This window comes from Brassica oleracea, chromosome C4 (genome assembly GCF_000695525.1).
Source record: "Brassica oleracea var. oleracea cultivar TO1000 chromosome C4, BOL, whole genome shotgun sequence".
NCBI classification, from domain to species: domain Eukaryota; kingdom Viridiplantae; phylum Streptophyta; class Magnoliopsida; order Brassicales; family Brassicaceae; genus Brassica; species Brassica oleracea.
In genome coordinates this window covers 2,703,110-2,723,316 of record NC_027751.1, presented here as the reverse complement: position 1 = coordinate 2,723,316, position 20,207 = coordinate 2,703,110, and the positions used below count along the sequence as shown (strand labels likewise).

At 32.4% G+C, this 20,207-nt stretch overlaps 4 protein-coding genes and 1 pseudogene across 5 annotated transcripts; 2 read left to right on the top strand and 3 right to left on the bottom strand.

Annotated features, from left to right (window-relative positions):
• The first annotated feature begins 2,681 nt into the window (after positions 1-2,681).
• On the top strand, positions 2,682-4,245 carry LOC106339445 (basic endochitinase CHB4-like). Its single transcript, XM_013778256.1, has 2 exons — positions 2,682-3,179; positions 3,671-4,245. The coding sequence occupies exons 1-2, from the start codon at positions 2,711-2,713 to the stop codon at positions 4,090-4,092; spliced, it is 891 nt and encodes a 296-aa protein (XP_013633710.1). The 5' UTR covers positions 2,682-2,710; the 3' UTR covers positions 4,093-4,245.
• Positions 4,246-6,158: 1,913 nt separating this feature from the next.
• Positions 6,159-6,904, bottom strand: LOC106340122 (defensin-like protein 2). Its single transcript, XM_013778983.1, has 2 exons — positions 6,686-6,904; positions 6,159-6,508 (listed from the first exon to the last, which is right to left on the bottom strand). The coding sequence occupies exons 1-2, from the start codon at positions 6,750-6,752 to the stop codon at positions 6,273-6,275; spliced, it is 303 nt and encodes a 100-aa protein (XP_013634437.1). The 5' UTR covers positions 6,753-6,904; the 3' UTR covers positions 6,159-6,272.
• A 3,201-nt stretch (positions 6,905-10,105) lies between these two features.
• On the top strand, positions 10,106-11,196 carry LOC106337684 (annotated as a pseudogene).
• A 115-nt stretch (positions 11,197-11,311) lies between these two features.
• Positions 11,312-14,153, bottom strand: LOC106337685 (defensin-like protein 2). Of its 2 annotated transcripts, XM_013776809.1 has the most exons (3): positions 14,060-14,153; positions 11,852-11,864; positions 11,312-11,650 (listed from the first exon to the last, which is right to left on the bottom strand). In XM_013776809.1, exons 1-3 carry the CDS (start codon positions 14,114-14,116, stop codon positions 11,412-11,414), a joined length of 309 nt encoding a protein of 102 aa, XP_013632263.1. In that variant the 5' UTR covers positions 14,117-14,153; the 3' UTR covers positions 11,312-11,411. The 2 variants fall into 2 exon arrangements, with proteins under 2 accessions (XP_013632263.1, XP_013632264.1); XM_013776810.1 differs by lacking the exons at positions 11,312-11,650; positions 11,852-11,864 and adding an exon at positions 13,485-13,896 and having other exon boundaries at positions 14,050-14,153.
• A 3,366-nt stretch (positions 14,154-17,519) lies between these two features.
• Positions 17,520-18,142, bottom strand: LOC106340655 (defensin-like protein 195). The gene is made up of 2 exons (XM_013779500.1): positions 18,037-18,142; positions 17,520-17,917 (listed from the first exon to the last, which is right to left on the bottom strand). Exons 1-2 carry the CDS (start codon positions 18,095-18,097, stop codon positions 17,712-17,714), a joined length of 267 nt encoding a protein of 88 aa, XP_013634954.1. The 5' UTR covers positions 18,098-18,142; the 3' UTR covers positions 17,520-17,711.
• Between the last annotated feature and the right edge of the window lie 2,065 nt (positions 18,143-20,207).

The following is a 20,207-nucleotide window of genomic DNA, read 5'->3' as shown; positions in this document are numbered from 1 at the left end:
TTTTTTTGATAAAAGTTTTGAACTAACATTGATAATTTTTTTTTAAATTATCAATTACTAAAATTATTAGTCCTACAATGAAAATTTTGTTATCAGTAATTTAAAGTTTTTGCTATTAAAGATACACATGATAAAAAAAAACATATGAGTAGAAAACACCATTTAAAAAAAAAATAGACATTAATATTAAAAATATACTATGTATGTTAATATCATTTAAATTTAATTACATATCCTATCAAATTTTTTAAAAAAATTGTTTGTATTAATAAAATTGATTTATACGTTTGCACCAATTTTATTATATATGTAATAGTTACTGACTTTTAATTATTTAATATATATTTATTATTTCATAATATGTAAGAACATATAATACATAAAATAATTTATATATATAATTTTTATCACGCGCAAGGTGCGGGTCTTAATCTAGTCTACTGTTATTAGATAAATTCAATTGCTCGCAATGAAAATTAATTTTCAGTTCTTATGGACTAATTTTAATTTTTTATTGATACCATCTTCGAAATTTCTTTAGTTCAGCTCCACCTAGAGCATTTTCAATGGTGGATTTTTCACCAAGTTTTCATCATTGTAATAATAAATAAAATGACAAAATTAAGAGAGAGAAAAAAGAAAAAGGAAAAAAGAGAAGTCTCTTATGCAAGAGACTCAAATAAAGTTATGAGAGATTGCCTTATGACTTATCCTATTGTGTTTTTAATTTCGTAAAGTTTCTCAAACAAAGTTTTTAATTCTTAAATATAGTGTTTAATTAAAATTTCTCAAATAAAATTTTTAATTTCTTAAAATGAATTATAAATATTAAGTTGTACTTATCTTTTATTGTGAGTAACGGTTCTATAGAAAAGAACCAATACTGGTGCTCTTACGTCTTTCAACTGCATTTCCAGTTCCATTTCGGCCATAAAGCTTCTTGCTTCAACTATTATGATTTACGAGGAATCAAAACTAATTAATTAACTATAAGCAACGGTTGGGCTACGAGCCACCATATCTGGATCCTAAGAAAGGAAGTCCAAGGAACCTTCCGGCTGCGCCGTAGTTGTAGTTCCATTTGATTTGGATCGGACCACAACCGTAATAGTTCTTTCCCGGTTGACAAGGGCACCTTAAGCTCAGTGAGCAGTCCCTTCCTCTAGCTATTTCTTCTTTGAAACAAAAACCTTTACATAAACAAAGCAAGATAAATTTATTGCAAAACATGAAATGGATATTCCCAATTAATACTTAGAAGATAATTATAATATCGAATTTATTTTGCAATAAAGCTACTACATCTCATTATTCAATAAACATATATACCTCTGTTTTTTTTTAACTACAAAAGTATAAATTCGTATAGACAAATATTTTTTTTTTAAATAAATTTATTGTTACATCAATTCTTATCAATATTTTACTAAAAATCTAAATGACTAATGCAAACGATTTGAACCGACAAATATTATCCTATAAAACTCCAAAAATGCATTCCTAAAGCTAAATCATATGACCAACGGGCTTGGGTTAGTGGCGCTCGAGGAAAAACCCCAATACGGCGAACCCGTAGTTCGATTTTCTCTGGCCATCCGGACTGTTTTAAATGGTAAGAATACGTGGCTGCTGCGGGCCTCGTGGGATTAGTCGGTTGACTTCGGTCGCCGGATCTCCACGGTTATAAAAAAAAAAAAAAAGAAGCTAAATCATATATTTGAACCTTAGTATGTTACAGAACAATGTGCAAAACATGAATGGAATATTTGGTGCTATATATTCTTAAATTATTGATTGAACCTAACACATAAGACTATAAGACAATATAACCTTCCTTCACATAAGACTGACTATACGACAATATAACCTTCCACAAGAAATTCTCGTTTACCGGTAATTCAAAACAATCTTAAGAATTTTAAAATGGTTGGAATATGACACGAGCCTACTTTTAATATTCAAAAGAAGATCAATATCATACATTTTGTTCCTTTATGTCTTAACATTATTATTTCTAATAAGACCCTTCCAATAAAGTTTTCTTAAAAAACACTCTCTTCGTTTCTTAAAGTTACATACTCTAGAGAAAATTTTTGTTTCAAAAAAATCTATTTTTTTACATTTTCAATACTTGTTTTGTTAACTAATTGCAAACTTCAAAAAACTTAATTGCACATATTGAATTTTTATTGGGTTAAAATTATGGAAAAAAATAAACTCAAAAAATTATGCAAATTTAATGTTTTTTTATTAAAATATGTAAAAAATTTAGAATATGTAACTTTTAAAAAATGAGGGAGTATAATAAAATACATCTCACCAAACCAAAAGTTAATCAGCCCAATTTGAAAAGACCCTCTGTTTTCTTTCTTTTTTTTGCCAACGATGTGATATTTCCTGTTATTTACAGTTTTTCACATGTCAAAGTATGTCTTATAATGTTTTCTTGAAGAACATATATGATATATCTACAGGTCTACAATTAAAAGAAAAATTGATTTAACGAATTTATGTAATATACAACGAAAATTCAAATGTTCATTTGGAACATTTGAATTTTCTCTACGAACCGTGACGACTAGGCTATTGTTAAATTGGTTACGTGGCGTTGATGCCTGACTTCAATACCACAATATAAACCTTTTTTCCACAAAACGGTTCCTTCACGGTACCATCATTGTCTTTGCTTCTCCTATAAAACGTGAACCTAATGTACCTCTATCTACCTCACACACACACACAGAAAAAAACAACGATGAAGTACGCTAAAACCACATCACGAAATGACCAGTTTGCTACTTTACTCACAACTCTTTTCTTCCTGATCCTAACCGTTTCCAAACCGGTCGCCTCTCAGAACTGCGGCTGCGCCTCTGGCTTATGCTGCAGCAGTGCTGGTTACTGTGGAACCACCGACGCGTACTGCGGCGAGGGATGCAAAGAAGGACCTTGCAAGAACAGCGGTCCCGGAGATCCAACTGTTTCACTTGAAGAAACTGTGACACCTGAGTTCTTTAACTCTATACTAAGCCAAGCAACAGAGAGTAACTGCCCAGGCAAAGGATTCTACACTCGCGAAACCTTCATGGCTGCAGCTAGCGCCTATCCGAGCTTCGGTGCTTCCATCTCCAAACGTGAAATCGCTGCCTTCTTTGCTCACGTCGCTCAGGAAACGGGGTGTAAGTAATTCTTTCCAGTAATTAAATTCATAATCTTTATTATAAGTTAAATTCATAATGTAATTATCACAATATTTTGATAATTCTCTCGAGTTCTATATATGAATATTTTTGAAAATCTTTAATATAGACCTAGATCCAATGATCAAGATTAGAAATATAATTTTACCAAAACAAGATTAGAAATATTATATATGTCCAGTTTCAAAAAAAAAAAAAAAATTATATATGTCAGTTTTGTAGATCGTCCCATAGATATTCAGTTATTTTATATATTTTTGCCTATTCAGTTTTGAGAATCTATGTTATAAATATAATTAATCTCTGGTTTAGTTTGTAAATAAACTTTAATTATATTATCCCTTGATTTTAGTTTGACTTTTATATAAAAAATATATTGACTAGATTTGATTTCAGTATTAACAAAATAAAATCAATTAGATTATATACAGATTTTGGTTTGAGTTTTGATGATATACACCTTGTTGCAGTCATGTGCCACATTGAGGAAGTCGATGGACCAGCGAAAGCCGCACGTGGAGAATACTGTGACACAACAAAACCAGAGTTCCCATGTGTACAAGGAAAGGGTTACTATGGTCGTGGTGCGATCCAGCTCTCTTGGAACTACAACTATGGTCCCTGTGGCAGAGACCTGAACGAGGGAGACTTATTGGCTACACCAGAGAAAGTGGCTCAAAACCAGGTTCTTGCCTTCAAGGCCTCTTTCTGGTACTGGACCACGAATGTTCGCTCGAGCTTTAAATCGGGCTTTGGGGCGACCATCAGGGCTGTGAATAGTAGGGAGTGTAGCGGAGGAGATTCTACAGAGAAAGCTGCCAACAGGGTTAGGTACTTCCAGGACTATTGTGGCAAGCTTGGAGTTCAGCCTGGAGAAAACCTCACTTGTTAAGGTTTCTCTCTATGCATCTGAAACAGCCAATGTTGGCAATATACGAATAAGACACCACAGAAGAGAAAGTATCATACTAGTATAGTAATGTTGTTGTAATAATGTAATCATGAAACGATTTCCATTTATGCCTAGTCACATTGGATTTTAGGACAGAGGTTCAATTATTGTGAACTTATCACCAACACACATTGGATGTATCTCTGTGTTTCCATTTAAATGCAGGAATATTCATAAGATGTCACTCCTAGCTTCAATTCGTTTACTGTTAAACACAAACGAACAGAAAACACAAACTGAAGCGAACTCGTTTTAATACCACACATGAACATGTCGACGATGACACACACAAGCAGACACATGCAATTTTAACAGAAGAATGAAACTTTGAACTGCAGCTACCCTTCTACCCATTTTCCCGTTTATTTGCACGTTGTAACCCAAATAAACCATTCTGATAAGAAATATCAGAACGAGTGGTCTGTGTAGACAAGTAACGTACGGTCCACCATATTAAATAATTTCATCCGACTATAGGGCCCAAATTTTACTTTTCATTAGTTTCAATCTTTCAAAATATCAATAGATTGATTATTTGAATTTATAGCTTCTTTCAAAACTTATTTGAATTTTTTTTATTTATTTTTATATAAATATTTTGTTTTCAATTCTAAATTAGTATATATTATAATATATATGTGTCTATCAATTTTTAAAACATAATAAGTTTACAGTATATTTTTTCATTGAATAGATTGTTTCAAACTTTCACATGTATTTGTATCTTCTTATATATATATATTTTCGGATTATTATTTTATTATTAAAATCATAACTATATATATAAAGATTAGTAAAATATTTTTTTATTATCATATTCAAAGATACTATAACATTTCACAAATATATAAAGTTCTTAAAAAATTAAACTTTTCGCTTCATAGATTTATATTATCGAGTAAATAATTAAACATTTAGTTTTTGTTTAATTTTTAGAATGAACTATATAGTTTAAAATTTGTTTTCATTGGTTTAAGATAGTAAAGATTAATCATTGTTAGATAATATGATTTTTGTTATTTAAAAAAAAATCTTTATAATTTTAAAAAGTCAACATCGACAAATATTTAAATAATTAACATATGGATGTATAGTATTACAACATTAAATTATATCTATTTAATTTATACTATCTATAAATCTAATGATTCATCTATTGTTTAAATCTAATTATTGATAGCCCAATAAAAATTTCTGGTAGACCCAAAATTTAAATGATAAGATTAGAAATTAAATGTAACATGATTTTTTAAAAATAGGTCTATTAGATCCATTTTTTAAAAAATCACACATGAATCAAAGTTGTGACTTCTGTTTTAATATATAAGATATCGTCTTGGAATTTTTGTGTACCAAGATACCAAAGTTGGACAGGTCCCTAGTCCTCGATTGGTTTTCAGGTAACGAACTGAACCAAACCAAATGAATAGCTGACGAAACCGTATTCTCATCCCCGTCGCCCAGATCTATGTATAAGGTTTCAAATCTTGCAAGTTAGTGCTAATTATGTGGCTATGGTTCCATTAGGGAAAATTCTTGAACAGATCCATACAAAAGCCTGAATAATTTGATCTTCTTGACTGATTTTTTTCTTTTGGATCAATCTTCTTGACGGATTTATTATGATCTTGTAATAATATTAATTAGCTGAATGAATCTACTGTGTCATCAAATGGTCACATTCACTTAAGTGGCAGGTTTCTGAATAAAGGTCACTGTTTGGCGCTGGATCTGGAATCTGGACATGTAGGGGCAAACTAAATATTTTCTTTGCCTAACCGAACTGAACCAGAAAGTTCTAACAAACAACCGAACCATGAATTATTCCATCATAATTTAGTAAGTGCATGTTTTATTTGTCTACATGCTAAATGAAAGATTTAAAAAACAAGTGTAGATATCTTTTTCGGACGAGTCTTTTGGCTTATCTAATGTTCCGTACTGCGAAGTATGAAAGTTAGTAATTACTCTCTTCGCCTCTCCACCAAAATTCCAAACCATGCGAGTCTTAGTCTCTTAGATACTTCCAGGCTTTTTATTTCACATATTCATTGTTACATCATTACTTAGACCACCGCTTACACATTTTATTATTACACAAACCATCACGCATGAATGATTCAAATACCGCCACTTAGAATCTGGTGAGAAATTTCGTCGCTGCAGTATTCGCATAAGCATTTAACAGAATCAGGGGAATCTCCCCAACGGCATATCCCACCTTTCGCGCCCTTGTCTTCACGGCATCTTGTATAACAAAACGACGGATAAATCCGAGGCGCACAGAAGTTGAAACCCACGTTGCCTCCGTATTCTTTCAGGCACTCGCTATCCTGCGCTTTTATCTCCGGCACTTCTGCTCATTATATATATAGAATGTTTTAGAAAATAGTAAGCACATACTATGATAAATCGCGCTGCATGATTAAAACTCTTGAGATCCTATGAACCAGACAGAGTTAAATAAATATGTGAAATAAATGTGGTATTAGTTTTGTTTGTTTTTGGTGAAAATAGGTGTTAGTTACTTTACCAAAAATAACCAAAACGAGGATGAAAATGAGGGTGAAGAAAGAAACTGATTTTGTTGCCATGGCCATCTTATCTCTGTCTCTATGTCTGCTCTTTGCTCTCTCTTTATAGAACTTTGGAGTTAATGTATGTGTAAAATGAACCCGGGTGTGCTATTTTAAGAGACGAGTTTTTATATTCCGCTAAAAACTCCGCTCTAAGAATTCTCAATAATCATGCTCTGATGTATGTGTAAAATGAACCCGGGTGTGCTATTTATCTTTGCCGTTGGAGCAAAAAGTAAATCATTAAAGTTATCTAGCTGCCATCACTCAGTATTTTAAATATATATACATATACATGTATATATATGAGTTGTAACTACTTTTTTAAGTTTATCATATGCCTGAAAAACGTGCTAAAATTGATTTGTTTGTAATATGAAAGGTTTTCTTGTAAGAAATTATTACTCTAGGCCCAGCCCAGTATTTTATTCTAAAAGCCCAATACATACTAAAGATGGAAACCAAATTGAACCAGAAAATTGAACAAACCCGAGTTAAATCAAGAACCGAACCAGGAACAAATCCACCTGGTGCAAACTTTATTTTCTACCCCTAACTTGGAGCCGAGTCAGGGACAGCTTGTTTTTACTTATTTTTTTTTTTTTTTTTTTTTTTTTTTTTTTGATTAACCTGGAGGGACTTCCACCCCCAGGGGCCAACCCCTCGGCGCGAGGCGGACCATTTGATACTATGGGGAATTAGATACCCCAATTGCCTGGCCAGCGGTTCGAACCCGGGTGCGTATTGAGGCCGAAGCTCTCTCAACACCACCAGGCCAACCCCGCTGGTTTTGTTTTTACTTATTACGAAGCTCTGATACAGAAAATAACTGCATCATCAATATTCATCTGTTCTGATGAACCACTTTTAAGTTTTAACTTAATTCAATAAGTCTTTTGCTTATGCGACTTAAAATTTGTTATTTTCTTCTCCTACACCGATTCTGAGTTGCAGATACTTATTAGGATCATTTCTTTACTATCCACCAACCTGGATCGCCGCTCTCAGGGTAAGAATGGCATCGACCACATTGTCACACATTCGCACTCACCCTCGTTGCACTTTCAAAGGCCGTTTTGCATCAATATAGGAGTACCTCTGTTTGTCATAAATAAAAAAATACTACCATATTTTACCAAAAAAAAAAATACTACCATTTAATATATATATCTCGTTATTATCATTGTTAATAATTATATAATGTAGAAACAGTAAAAATATACTAATAAAAACAATAATATGATAATCTTATGTTGTCTAGTACATAAACTTAATGTTATCAACCATGTCACAGTCTTAATTTATATAATTCATCTCGAACAATAAAATATTTTTTAACACATGTCACATTCACAAATTCATCTTCGACCCATATATTAGCTGCAAAAGATTAGGATCTAGTCTTAGAAATTTTACCGTAAAATTTAGTATGTATAATTTTTGATATAGTTGTATCTAATGCATGTGCCTTTAGAAACTTAATGAATGAATAAATAAAAAATTTACAGCTATTTTCTTTGTTTTAGAAATTAAAGTTTTTACAACTTTTTATTTTACTTTAGCTTTTAAAACTAGTTAAAATATGATTGGTAATTTATCTGTTTGTAGATATATGCTAAAGCTAAAATTATTTGATACAATTCAACCAATCACTCCACAATAAATTTAAAATTTTGATATATATTAGGGAATATATTGCCACAAATAATAACAAAATCATGTTTGTTGGTTAACCAAGATATTACTAGAACACTAATTTCCCGTTAACCTATTACTTCGCCGCCGAGTTAGTAAATATAATTCAATAAAAAACAGTCTATTACTTCCCGTTAACCTATCACAAATATAAACTCTAAGAATCAAATTGACCAAAATGTTTCGTTAAAGAGGTAAATATACACTTATACTCTTAGGATTACCTAATTCAAACCCTAGGTTTTAGAGTTAAAGAGTGAAGATTAGAGTTTGAGGTTTAAAATTTTATAAAATAAAAAATAAATATTAAAAATTTGAAAATAAAAATTTTAAAAATAGTTTCAAAAAGTATTTTCGAATTACAAAAAGAAAATTTGAAAAAAATATATAAAAAAAAATCGAAAAAAAATTTCAAAAAAAACTTTTTTTTAAAAAAAAAGTTCGAATTTGAAAACATATAATCTAAAAACTATAAAAAAAAAAAATTTTTATTTTTTTTTATTTTTTTTTTATTTTTTTATTTTTTTTATTTTTATTTTTTTATATATCTAGTGTATTAGTGTCATTTTACCTATTAAATGAAACATTTTGGTCATTTTCCTCCATGTGGTCTATTTTGTGACCAAAACTTGAAAATTGTCTATTGAGAATTGCCCAATAATATATAACTTATTATTTATAAACTATGATAATTAATATATTATAAATAGATTCTCGTGAAAATAAATAATATAAATTTTATTATTTATAAATAATCATATTTAATATAAAACATTGCATATATTTAATATATAGTTATAATATATAAACACTTAATGCCGATAGTACTTTTATAATTTTTAGGTTGATTTCTTAATGATATTTTTATATGAAAAGGTTATTTTATTTTCAAATGAATAATAAATTACCTTTTACATGAAGAAAAGTATACAAGGTTTAACAAGTAACTGTTGCGTATATGTATAAAATATAGAATTAGCACAATCTACATTGACTATGATGTGCTTAAGTATTTTTTGAGGTGGCTGCAGAACAGCATACTTTATCAATTTTATTTGATCCTAAAACTAACTTTTAGTTTGATAACGACATTTCCATGCAAACACACACAAATTCCTTATAATCTCAAATTGACTCTTTACAAGAATTTTCGAAAAACCTTTAGGGAAAAAAAACCTATAAAGTTTTTTCTTAAAACTTTGTGAACTCTCCTATTCATTTTTCATTTTTCTCTTTGTGTTTTGGTGTCTAATTTGTTGCCTAAATTGTCATTTATAGTGCAGAACTTCTCCCACACAAGCTAGCCACTCCGCAATTTTTAAATGAATATTTTTGTTATTCTTTAAAATTATTTCAAAAGGTTCTTGTTTAAAAAAAATATATATATATCAAATTCATGACCGACATGAAATTTGTTTGGTCATTGACTTATTTTGTAATTGTACGAAGGGTCTATTGACTTGAACTAAGAGCTCAAGAGCATCTCCAATGAATTAACGGATTTATGTAATATACAACGAAAATTCAAATGTCGTTTGGAACATTTGAATTTTCTCTACGTACCGTGGCGACTAGGCTAGTACTAAATTGTTGCGTGGCGTTGACGCTTGACTTCAAGTTCACAATAGGTTCCCTTCTCGGTACCATCATTGTCTTTGCTTCTCCTATAAAACGCGGAGCTAATGTACCTTCATCTACCTCACACACACACACACACAGAGAAAAAACAACGATGAAGTACGCTAAAACCACATCACGAAATGACCAGTTTGCTATTTTACTCACAACTCTTTTCTTCCTCATCCTAGCCGTGTCCAAACCGGTTGCCTCTCAGAACTGCGGCTGCGCCTCTGGCTTATGCTGCAGCAGTGCTGGTTTCTGTGGGACGACCGACGAGTACTGCGGCGAGGGATGCAAAGAAGGACCTTGCAAGAACAGCGGTCCCGGAGATCCAACTGTTTCACTTGAAGAAACTGTGACCTGAGTTCTTTAACTCTATACTAAACCAAGCAACAGGGAGTGACTGCAGAGGTAGAGGATTCTACACCCACGAAACCTTTATGGCAGCAGCTAATGCCTATCCGAGCTTCGGTGCTACCATCTCCAAACGTGAAATCGCTGCCTTCTTCGCTCACGTTGCCCAGGAATCAGGATGTAAGTAATTCTCTACATAATTAAATTCATAATTGTTTTTTTGGAACTATCACAATATGTTGATAATTCTCTCGAGTTTCCAATTTTCATATATGGATATTAGATTATTTTGTAGTGTACTTTTTATTCGTTTCATTTTACGATTATAAACATATACTCCTTTGTTTCATATAGTGTTGTTTTGACACTTTTTCTTGACAAAATGTGTCATTTTAGAACATTCTAAGATAATTTTGTCTAAAATTCTACCTGTCTTAACCTTCGTATTTATTGTAAAAATGTTCATGAAACGATTTCCATTTATGCATAGTCACATTGGATCCATTATTGTGAACTTATCACCAACCCACATTGGATGTATCTCTGTGTTTACATTTAAATGCATGAATATTCATAAGATGTCACTCTTAGCTTCAATTCGATTAACTGTTAAGCACAACCGAAGAAATCACAAAATAGGTAAGTTTGCAAACTGAAGAAGTGAACTCGTTTTAATACCACACATGAAAATGTCGACGATGACACACACACAAACAGACACGCGCAATTTTAACACAAGACTGAAACTTTGAACTGCAGCTAAATCGTGTAGCGATTATTTAGCTTAGTTGCAAGTTGTAACCCAAATAAATCATTCTGATAAGAAATATCAGAACGGGTGGTCTGTGTATGAAAGTTAATAATTACTCTCTTCGCCTCTCTACCACAAAGCCCATATCTAAAATCAAACCATGTGAACCTCAGATACTTTCAGCTTTTTATTTCACATATTCCTTACTATTACATTATCACTTAGAACACTTATTATTACACAAACCATCACACATGTAGGACTCAGATGACACCATGTAGAATCTGGTCATTAGGTTTGTCACTGCAGTAGTCACATAAGCATTTAAAATCAAAAGCACCGGCATCTCCCGTAATGCATCTTCCACCTTTCGCGTCCTTGTCCTCACGGCATCTTATATAACAAATCGTCGGAAATGTCCGAGGCGCACAGAAGCCGAAACCCACATTCCCGCCGTATTCTTTAAGGCACTCGCTATCCTGCGCTTCTATTTCCGGCGCTTCTGCTCAGTTCATACATAGAGAATATTTGAGAAAACCGAAATCATATATGTATATGATAAAACGTGCTGCAATGCAATCATTGAGATAAATACTCTCTAGATCCTAAAGAACCACACAAAGTTTAATAAATATGTGAAATAAAAACGGTGTTTTTAAGCAAAAAAATAAAAATAAAATAAAAACCGTGTTAGTTACTTTACCAAAAAAAAAAACCAAAACGAGGATGAAAATGAGGGTGAAGTAAGAAACTGATTTTGTTGCCATGGCCATTTTATCTCTTCCTATGTCTGCTCTTTACTCTCTCTATTGAACTATGGAGCTAATGTGTGTGTAAGATGAATCCGGGCGTGCTATTTATCTTTGTGGTTGGGCAAAAAGTAATCATCAAAGTTATTTATCCCCCAATTTCCCTATTTTAAATGAGTTTTAACTACTTTTTTTGAGTTTTTTATATGCCTGAAAAACGTGATAAAATTGATTTGTTTGTAATATGAAAGGTTTTCTTGAAAGAAATCATGACTCTAGGCCAAACCCAGTATTAATTTAAAAGCCCAATACATGCTAAAGATGGAAACCGAATTAGAAACCCGAGTTAAATCAAGAACCGAACCAGGAACTACTCCACCAGGTGCAAACCAGTGTTTTTAAAACCGGACCGACCTGATGGTTGAACCGGGTTCGACCATGAATCGGTTACATAACCGGGTTGGATCTGATAATTGGTTCGACCATGAACCGGTCACGTAACCGAATTGGATCTCAAAATTATTAAGCTGATAAAAATCACCAAAACTATCAAAAATCTATAAACCTTCCATATAAACATTTTATAATATTTTATGTTTTAAATTCATTTATATTTTAATCATGTATCATATTTACTAATAATACTTTTAAATTTATACACAAAAAAATTATTAAACTAAATTACTGAACCAAGTTTGACCCTGTCAAACCATATTAAACCGTAATCCAAAAATTATTCGGTTCACCTTTCGGTCCGGTTTTAAAAAAATTGGTGCAAACTCTACTTCCTACCCCTAACCAGGAACCGACTGCCGAGCCAGCTTGTTTTTACTTATTACGAAGCTCTGATGCAGAAATTTAACTGCATGATCAATATTCATCTGTTCTGATGAACCACTTTTGACTTAACTCGATGGGTCTTTTGCTTATGCGATTTGAAGTTTGTTATTTTCTTCTCCTACACCGACTATGATGCATCTCTATGTGAGTAATTAGGAGTTGCATATACTTAGTACGTAGGATCATTTGTCTACTCCTATCCACCAACTTGGACCGCTGCTCTCAAGGTATGAATGGCATCCACCACATTGTCACACATTCGCACTCACCCTCATTGCACTTTCAAAGGCCGGTCTGCATCCATATAGGAGTATCTCTGTTTGTCATAAATAAAAATATACTACCATTAAAGAAATTTCTTTTTATTATCATTGTTAATAATTATATAATGTAGAAACGGTTTAAAATATACTGATAAAAACAATAATATGACAATCTTATGTTGTCAAAACATAAACTTATTGTTATAAACTTGTTTTAAAATCTTTCATTTAGCATCCACGTATAGTAGTCTAGTAGGTATGTGTATCTGCCTGCCGTTTGATTAATTTATGGTTAATTCAATGATCAGAAATCAGGGCCTGTGACATGGTTGATAACAATAAGTTTATGTTTTGACATGGTTGAGGCGCGTATCAACTATGTCACAGGCCTGATTTCTGATCATTGAACTAACCGTAAATTAATCAAACGGCAGGCAGATAATCACAAACCTACTAGGCTACTATACGTGGATGCTAAATGAAAGATTTTAAAACAAGTGTTGATTTTTTTTTCTTGTGAGCTTCAGATATCCATATCTTCAAACCATGGGAGCCTCATTACTTCAGGCTTTTTATTTCACATGTTCGTCATTTACATTGGTACTTGGATCTTTTCCACATATATTATTACACAAACCATGATGACACATGCAGGATTCAAATACCACCACTTAGAATCTTGTCATTAGGAATGTCGCTGCAGTAGTCGCATAAGCATTTAACATCAACAGTACCGTCCTCTCCCCAAATGCATGTTCCACCTAGTGCGCCCTTGTCCTTACGGCATCTTGAATAACAAAACGACGGAAATATCTCAGGCAGACAGAAGCTGAGACCCACATCGCCGCCGTATTCTATCAGGCACTCATCATCATGCGATTCTATCTCCGGCACTTCTGCACATTATATATAGAAAGAGTATTTAAGAAAACAGAAATTAGATTGTGTATATATATATGTTGAAAAAGAATTCAAATAGTATATTTTATAATAAAACGTGCTCTCTGGATCACATGAATCACATAAGTTTAACAAATCAGTTAGTTTACCAAAGATAACCAAAACGAGGATGAAAATGATGGCGAAAGAAGAAACTGATTTCGTTGCGAATGCCATTTTCTCTGCTCTCGCTACTCCTTACTTTCTCTCTTTACCGTATGTGGAAAATGAACTCAGGGTATGTTACTATCTTATCGTTGGGGCAAATAAACTATCATTAAAGTCGTTTAGCTGTCATCGATCTCACCTAATTTTCATTTTCGTATAATTTTGTTTCACTTACAACGTGACAAATTTTGATTTATTTTTAATTTCAACTTTGTATTTTCAACTCTTTTTAGTATTTAAGTATTTTTATCATGTTAAACTATATTATCTTAATTTCTAATATTTTTTTAAAAAAAAATCATCTTAAGGAATATGATCTGACATATACAACTTCAAAAAAAAATGATGAAATTTATACTAAAAATAAGTTGGATTTTGCCAATACATTGATACCATAATAATTTTGTTATGTGCTTTTTAACAATCAAAATGTTTTCTTGTATCACAACGAACTACAATCACTCATTGCATATAAGATAAAAGTTATTCATATAAAAGTAGATCTTTTTTTTTGGTTAAATCTGTTCTTAAAAAAATTCTTTCAAAAAAATTTGTTTTAGTACCCGTAGAACAATCTCTGATAACTACTATAACGAAGATCAAAGTAAAATGAGCTTTTCGCTGATTACAAAAGTCTGGTGAAAAACAAAAATTTCTCCGAAAACTTAGAAAAAACAAGCTGAATGAAATCATAGAATTAAAATATAAAGAAAAAACCCAATACGGCGAAACCTGGTTCGAACCCCGTTGGTCACACGGATATGGGCTATTACTTTCGGCTCATTTGAATGTCCAGGAGAGGATCTATCTGTGGGATGTACTTCCACCCAGGAGTTAGGTTTGTGTATTTAATAGACCCGGGTTTAACCCTTTTCTTTTTTCAAAAAAAATATAAAGAAAAATAAACTATTAGAAAATTAAAAGCCATCGGAGCAGACATGCAAAAAAAAAAATTTTCTTTTTCCTCCACTGACGGCCACTTAGTAATTTAAATTAAACTATATAAATCATATTATATATCCTAATCTGGAAAATATATTCGAATATACCTTAAAGTTGTGATTAGGGCTGGACAAATAAACTGAACATAAAAATTTGAACCGAACCCAATTCGATAATCCGAACCGATCTGAACCCGACATAAATACCAAATGGATCTTGTTTTATGGTATTTCGGGTTATGGGTATTATCCGAACCGAACCCGAACTTAAATGGATATCCGATAGAACTCGAAAGATTCAAAATTCCAAAAAAAAAATTGTACCAAACATAATCTCAATTCCTAATATGTATTCAAAATACACTAAGATATTATTATACATCTAAAATAATTATCTATTACGTAAAGGTTGATAGTTGAAAGTGGCGGTTGAGGCTTGAAATTTTTAGATTTTGGTTTTGTTTTCATTAAATAGTTTTTTTCATTTCATGAAAACTTAGTTTTTTTGTTTTATACTTTCATTTATTTGGTTTTTTTCTATCAATAACTATATTTATCTTTCGTTTGATTTTGAATGATCACGTTTGATGTTTTTTTCTTATTTTTGAATCTATTTTACTTATGTTTCGGTTACAAAAAAGGTACAAATCAAGTACTTTAAAACTGAAGAACCGATTTTACTTATGTTTTGGTTACAAATTAGGTATAAGTCAAGTACTTTAAAACCGAAAAACCGATTGGGACCAGAACCCGAAAGTACATCGGATTGTACCGGTTCTTTAAAGATTTATTAACCCCGATCTTAATCTGATAAAACCCGAACCGGTCCTGAACCGAACTTTCATATAATCCGAACAGAGTTGATTTTGACAAAACCGAAACCCGATTGAGATTCATTGGACAAAACCGAAACCCGATTGATATTCCAAATGCCTAGGTCTAATCGTGACAAAGGATGTCAAAAAAGAAGAAGTGACAAAAGTTGACTTTTTCTTTTAAATAAAAGTTTCCATTAATTGCATCAGCAAAAAGCTAGCATCAAAAGCCCAGTACAATGTAGAAAGTTTAAGACTACTCCGAATTAAAACCTACGGCTAAAACAAGGACGAAAAGCCCAATGGGGTACACAGACGGGAGCTTTAAAAAAAGACAAGACGAAAGAGAGTTTTGAAGGAGCCAAGTTCCCAGGCAGGAGGGATACGATGCCCGTGAGAGAGAATAACAGTGCGTTGCTTACGAGAGTAACGGGAGTGAGCGTCTAAACGGAGTTCCACAGTTTGCTTGATGTCCTTGATGAATCCTTCAAAGGGACGAGCAGGAGTTAGCATGAATTCTTGAATTTCGTCCTTCTAAAGGGTTTTGTCTAACATCAAATGGACAAAAGTTGACTTGTTTTTCTTTTTTAGAATTAAAGAAAAAAAAAAGTATTACATTAGGCACCCACATCACAATTTTATAACACTGGTTTATATTACAAATTATAAAAATATTATACAGAAAATTAAAAGCGGAATACATGCTAGTTATGTTTTTTATACAAATTAGATCAGTTGCATGCGCGAACATTTATAAGATTTGAGAGGTTCAAATTCTCTGCAAAACGATCTAAGTATTTTTTTTTTTGAAGTTTTAAAAATTTAATAGTTACAGGATTCATAGAACTGCTTTGTCCTAGCCTCCCAGGGTTCCATGTGATGCCAAGGCCGGTTCTGCTCTGTATTAATAATTCTGAGTTGCAACTTGCATATACTTATTAGGATCATCATTTAATTTGTGTGCTCCAGAGCCCTGTCCACCAACTTGGACCGACGCTTGCAAGGTATGAATGATATCCACCGCATTGTACACACTCACTGAAATTTCTAAGGCCGTTTTGATATATTTGGATTCATACATCTTTATTTGTAATAAATAAAAAAAATACTACCATTTTAATAACTTTCTCCTTACTTTCTATATATAATTTAGACATAGATAAGTGTGAAAAGACTATAATAAAAACTAGATTATAATCTTATGTTGTCAAATACAAAACTACCATGCCCATGTCTTTGTCAACCATGCCACAGTCTTAATTTGTGTAATTCATTTTCAATCGTAAGCTATTTCTTATCCATATGTCACACTCAAAGAAATTATCTTTGACCGCTACATTGGCTACAAAACAGTTGGACGGCGATTGCTCATTCTATATATCTCATTTTAATGGTGTTTTGACTTAATACATACATATTAAAAAATGTAATATATATTTGAATAAAGAGGAATATAATACGACAGTAAGAACAAGAAAAATCATGTTTGTAGGTTACCTTAACCAAGATGTTGTTACTTTGTTAGAACACTGATGGCTCAAATGGCAGATTACTTTGACGTCGCCGCCAGGTCTAGTAAATGTAATCCAAAGACTTATTAGGCTAAAACACACATATGAACATGTGGATGCCAAAGTACTACCAAAGTAGTCAAAGTATTACCAAACTTGTTTTATTACACATAGAAAGTCGTACTTTTGCATTATTCTTTGTTTCATATTACATGCTCATACATTTATTTGGGACCATTCACATTCATTATTAGATTTACCACACAAAACCAAAATATTCAAACATAGCATTTGCGTTTGCGGCCATAGTGTATTAGCGATCGTTTGGAAACTGGGATTAGGGTTTATCGTTGCAGTAGTCGCATAAGCACTTGACGTTAGTTCCTGGTCCCCAACGGCATCTTCCACCTTTAGCCCCCTTGTTCTCACGGCATCTTGTGTAACAAAACGTCGGTAATATCCGAGGCGCACAGAAGCTGAAGCCAACATCGCCACCGTATTCCCTCAAACACTGGCTATCTTGTGCTTCTATCTCTGGCACGTCTGTTACAACAAAACCATATATCACTATTAAAATTGCTATATGATCAGTGAGGGCTAGTAAACGAAATACAAATAGTTATTATATGAAGATACTAACAAAATCTGTCATAGTAATATACCAGAGATAACTAAGAAGAAGATGAAGAAGACAACAAAGATGGAAAGTGGTTTCAACGCCATTGTCACTTTTGCTATGTGTCTTACTTTGGGTTTGTTTTGATGTGGTTGAACACTTGGTGTTGGTGCTATTTATATTCATCTTTAGGACCAAACCGTTTTGCTTAGTGATATATAGAACCAAACCATACCAGAACTAAACTAGTAAGAAAACAACCAAAAAGTTTTGATAATCAAATAATTCTAGTTTGAACTGTTGACATATTTGGCCACCACCGACATGATTAGACATCCAACTTTTTATTTTCTGATTTATGTAAGACGATAAACATATACAGTATCAAAATTGTCTTTCTCCCTCATACCTTCCTTTTACAAGCAAACTAATATATGAAGATTCTTTCACAGGTAAAAAGCATAAGTGAGCAGTAGATGTTATAAACCTGTGCCTAAGTAACCGTTGCTACCACCAGAACTACCTATAGGAGCAGGCAAATCTCTAACAAGGAACCTCACTGTGTGTTTTCCCATACCATATATATAGTATTTCCAAGCATTCTTTGAGATCAGAATCTGTAACTATCCATCAACACCCATTCTTCTTCATCATCTAAGTACTTCAGCTGAAACGACCCCTCTTGCAGTTTAAACCGTTTGCCAACTTCTTTGTAGAGCTGAGAACACCCAACTGATGTCTCGAACTTGAAACGTATAGTGTCTTCTCTATAAGTGGCCTTTACAGTGAGCGCTGTTGACTCACTTTGGCCGCTATTGCTTTTGTGGGTTCTCATTTGGTTCCAATCGTCCATGGAAGTTGATGAGCTTCCCAGCATAAGTGCAGCTGAGCAATTTGATGAATCTGACATGCTGCATGATATGGATTGGTTAGGTTCGATAATATTGTCAATGCATCGGATTGATGAATCCATGCCATCAGCAATTGCCGGGAAGCATAACTTACTAATGTGCCATCCAGTTCCATTATATTGCTTTTTTCCTTCACTTAAATCCTTATTAACCCCAACTTCTAAAACAAACTTTACATTCAAATTGCCAACATTTCTTGCAATATGATATCGTGATGGTGGAATTTCTATGCTCTCTGATTTACACCCGTGCTTTTAACCCCTTTAATATTAACGGACCAGTGATTCCCTTGAGCATCATATATCACTTGTTATCCAATTAGAATCGTCACCCTCGATTGTTCACAGTTATGCATATATGATGATACTCCCTTTGTTTTACATTAAATGTCATTTAGACTTTAAAATTTGTTTCATATGTCGTTTTACATTTACAAAATATTTATTTCATAGATTTTTAAAATTTTATCTTGATCTTTTGTTACAAAACTAAACAAAATAATGCAGCAATTAGCTAGGGGTAAACAAAAAAATTGAATGACTTTTTAAATATGTGAGAAAAAAAAATCTCAAAAAGACATTCTGGTTGGAAAATTTAGAGTAAATTAAAGTAAATAATAGAGTGTAAACGAGAGGAAAATTTTAAAAATGAAATGAAGAAACAAATAAAAAAATAAAATAAAACATATTTTACTTATAAATTCTAGAGTAAATTTGTGAGTGTTTTACTTTTTGACTACCATAACTAGGGTAAATAAAAGGAAATGACAGTTTACTTGGCAACTTATAAGTTGAAAGTAAAATTAAATTGAAACTAAAAGTTTATTTTATATGTACTATACCGTCAAAGCATCTTTGCAGTAAATTGATTCACTGGAAAAGACGATAGATGCTATATTAGCCATAAATTAACCGAACGGTTAAGTATGCTATATTTCACCATGTGACAAAGCCAAGGCGGTTGCCAAATTGCTGTTGGATTAGCCATAAATTAACCGAACGGCTTGGGATGGTTATGTTACTCTAGGAGGTAGCGGGTGTTATGCCCCTGAAATGTATCTTTGCCATCCTTTTTATCAGTGCAAATATTAAAAAAATAATTAAAAAACACTTACATTTTATCCCACAACTGTTAACAATGAGGAAGAGTGATCTTGGAGTCTCTTATAAATAGAAAAACAAAGTCTCAATTATTCTCAGAGAAACAGGCTTTCTTTTAAGGCCCACAATTTGCCAGTGCAAGTCCAATTATTACGTTGGATTAATCCGTTAAATCTGATCTTCAAGCGCCTAGTCGGTCTTTTTAC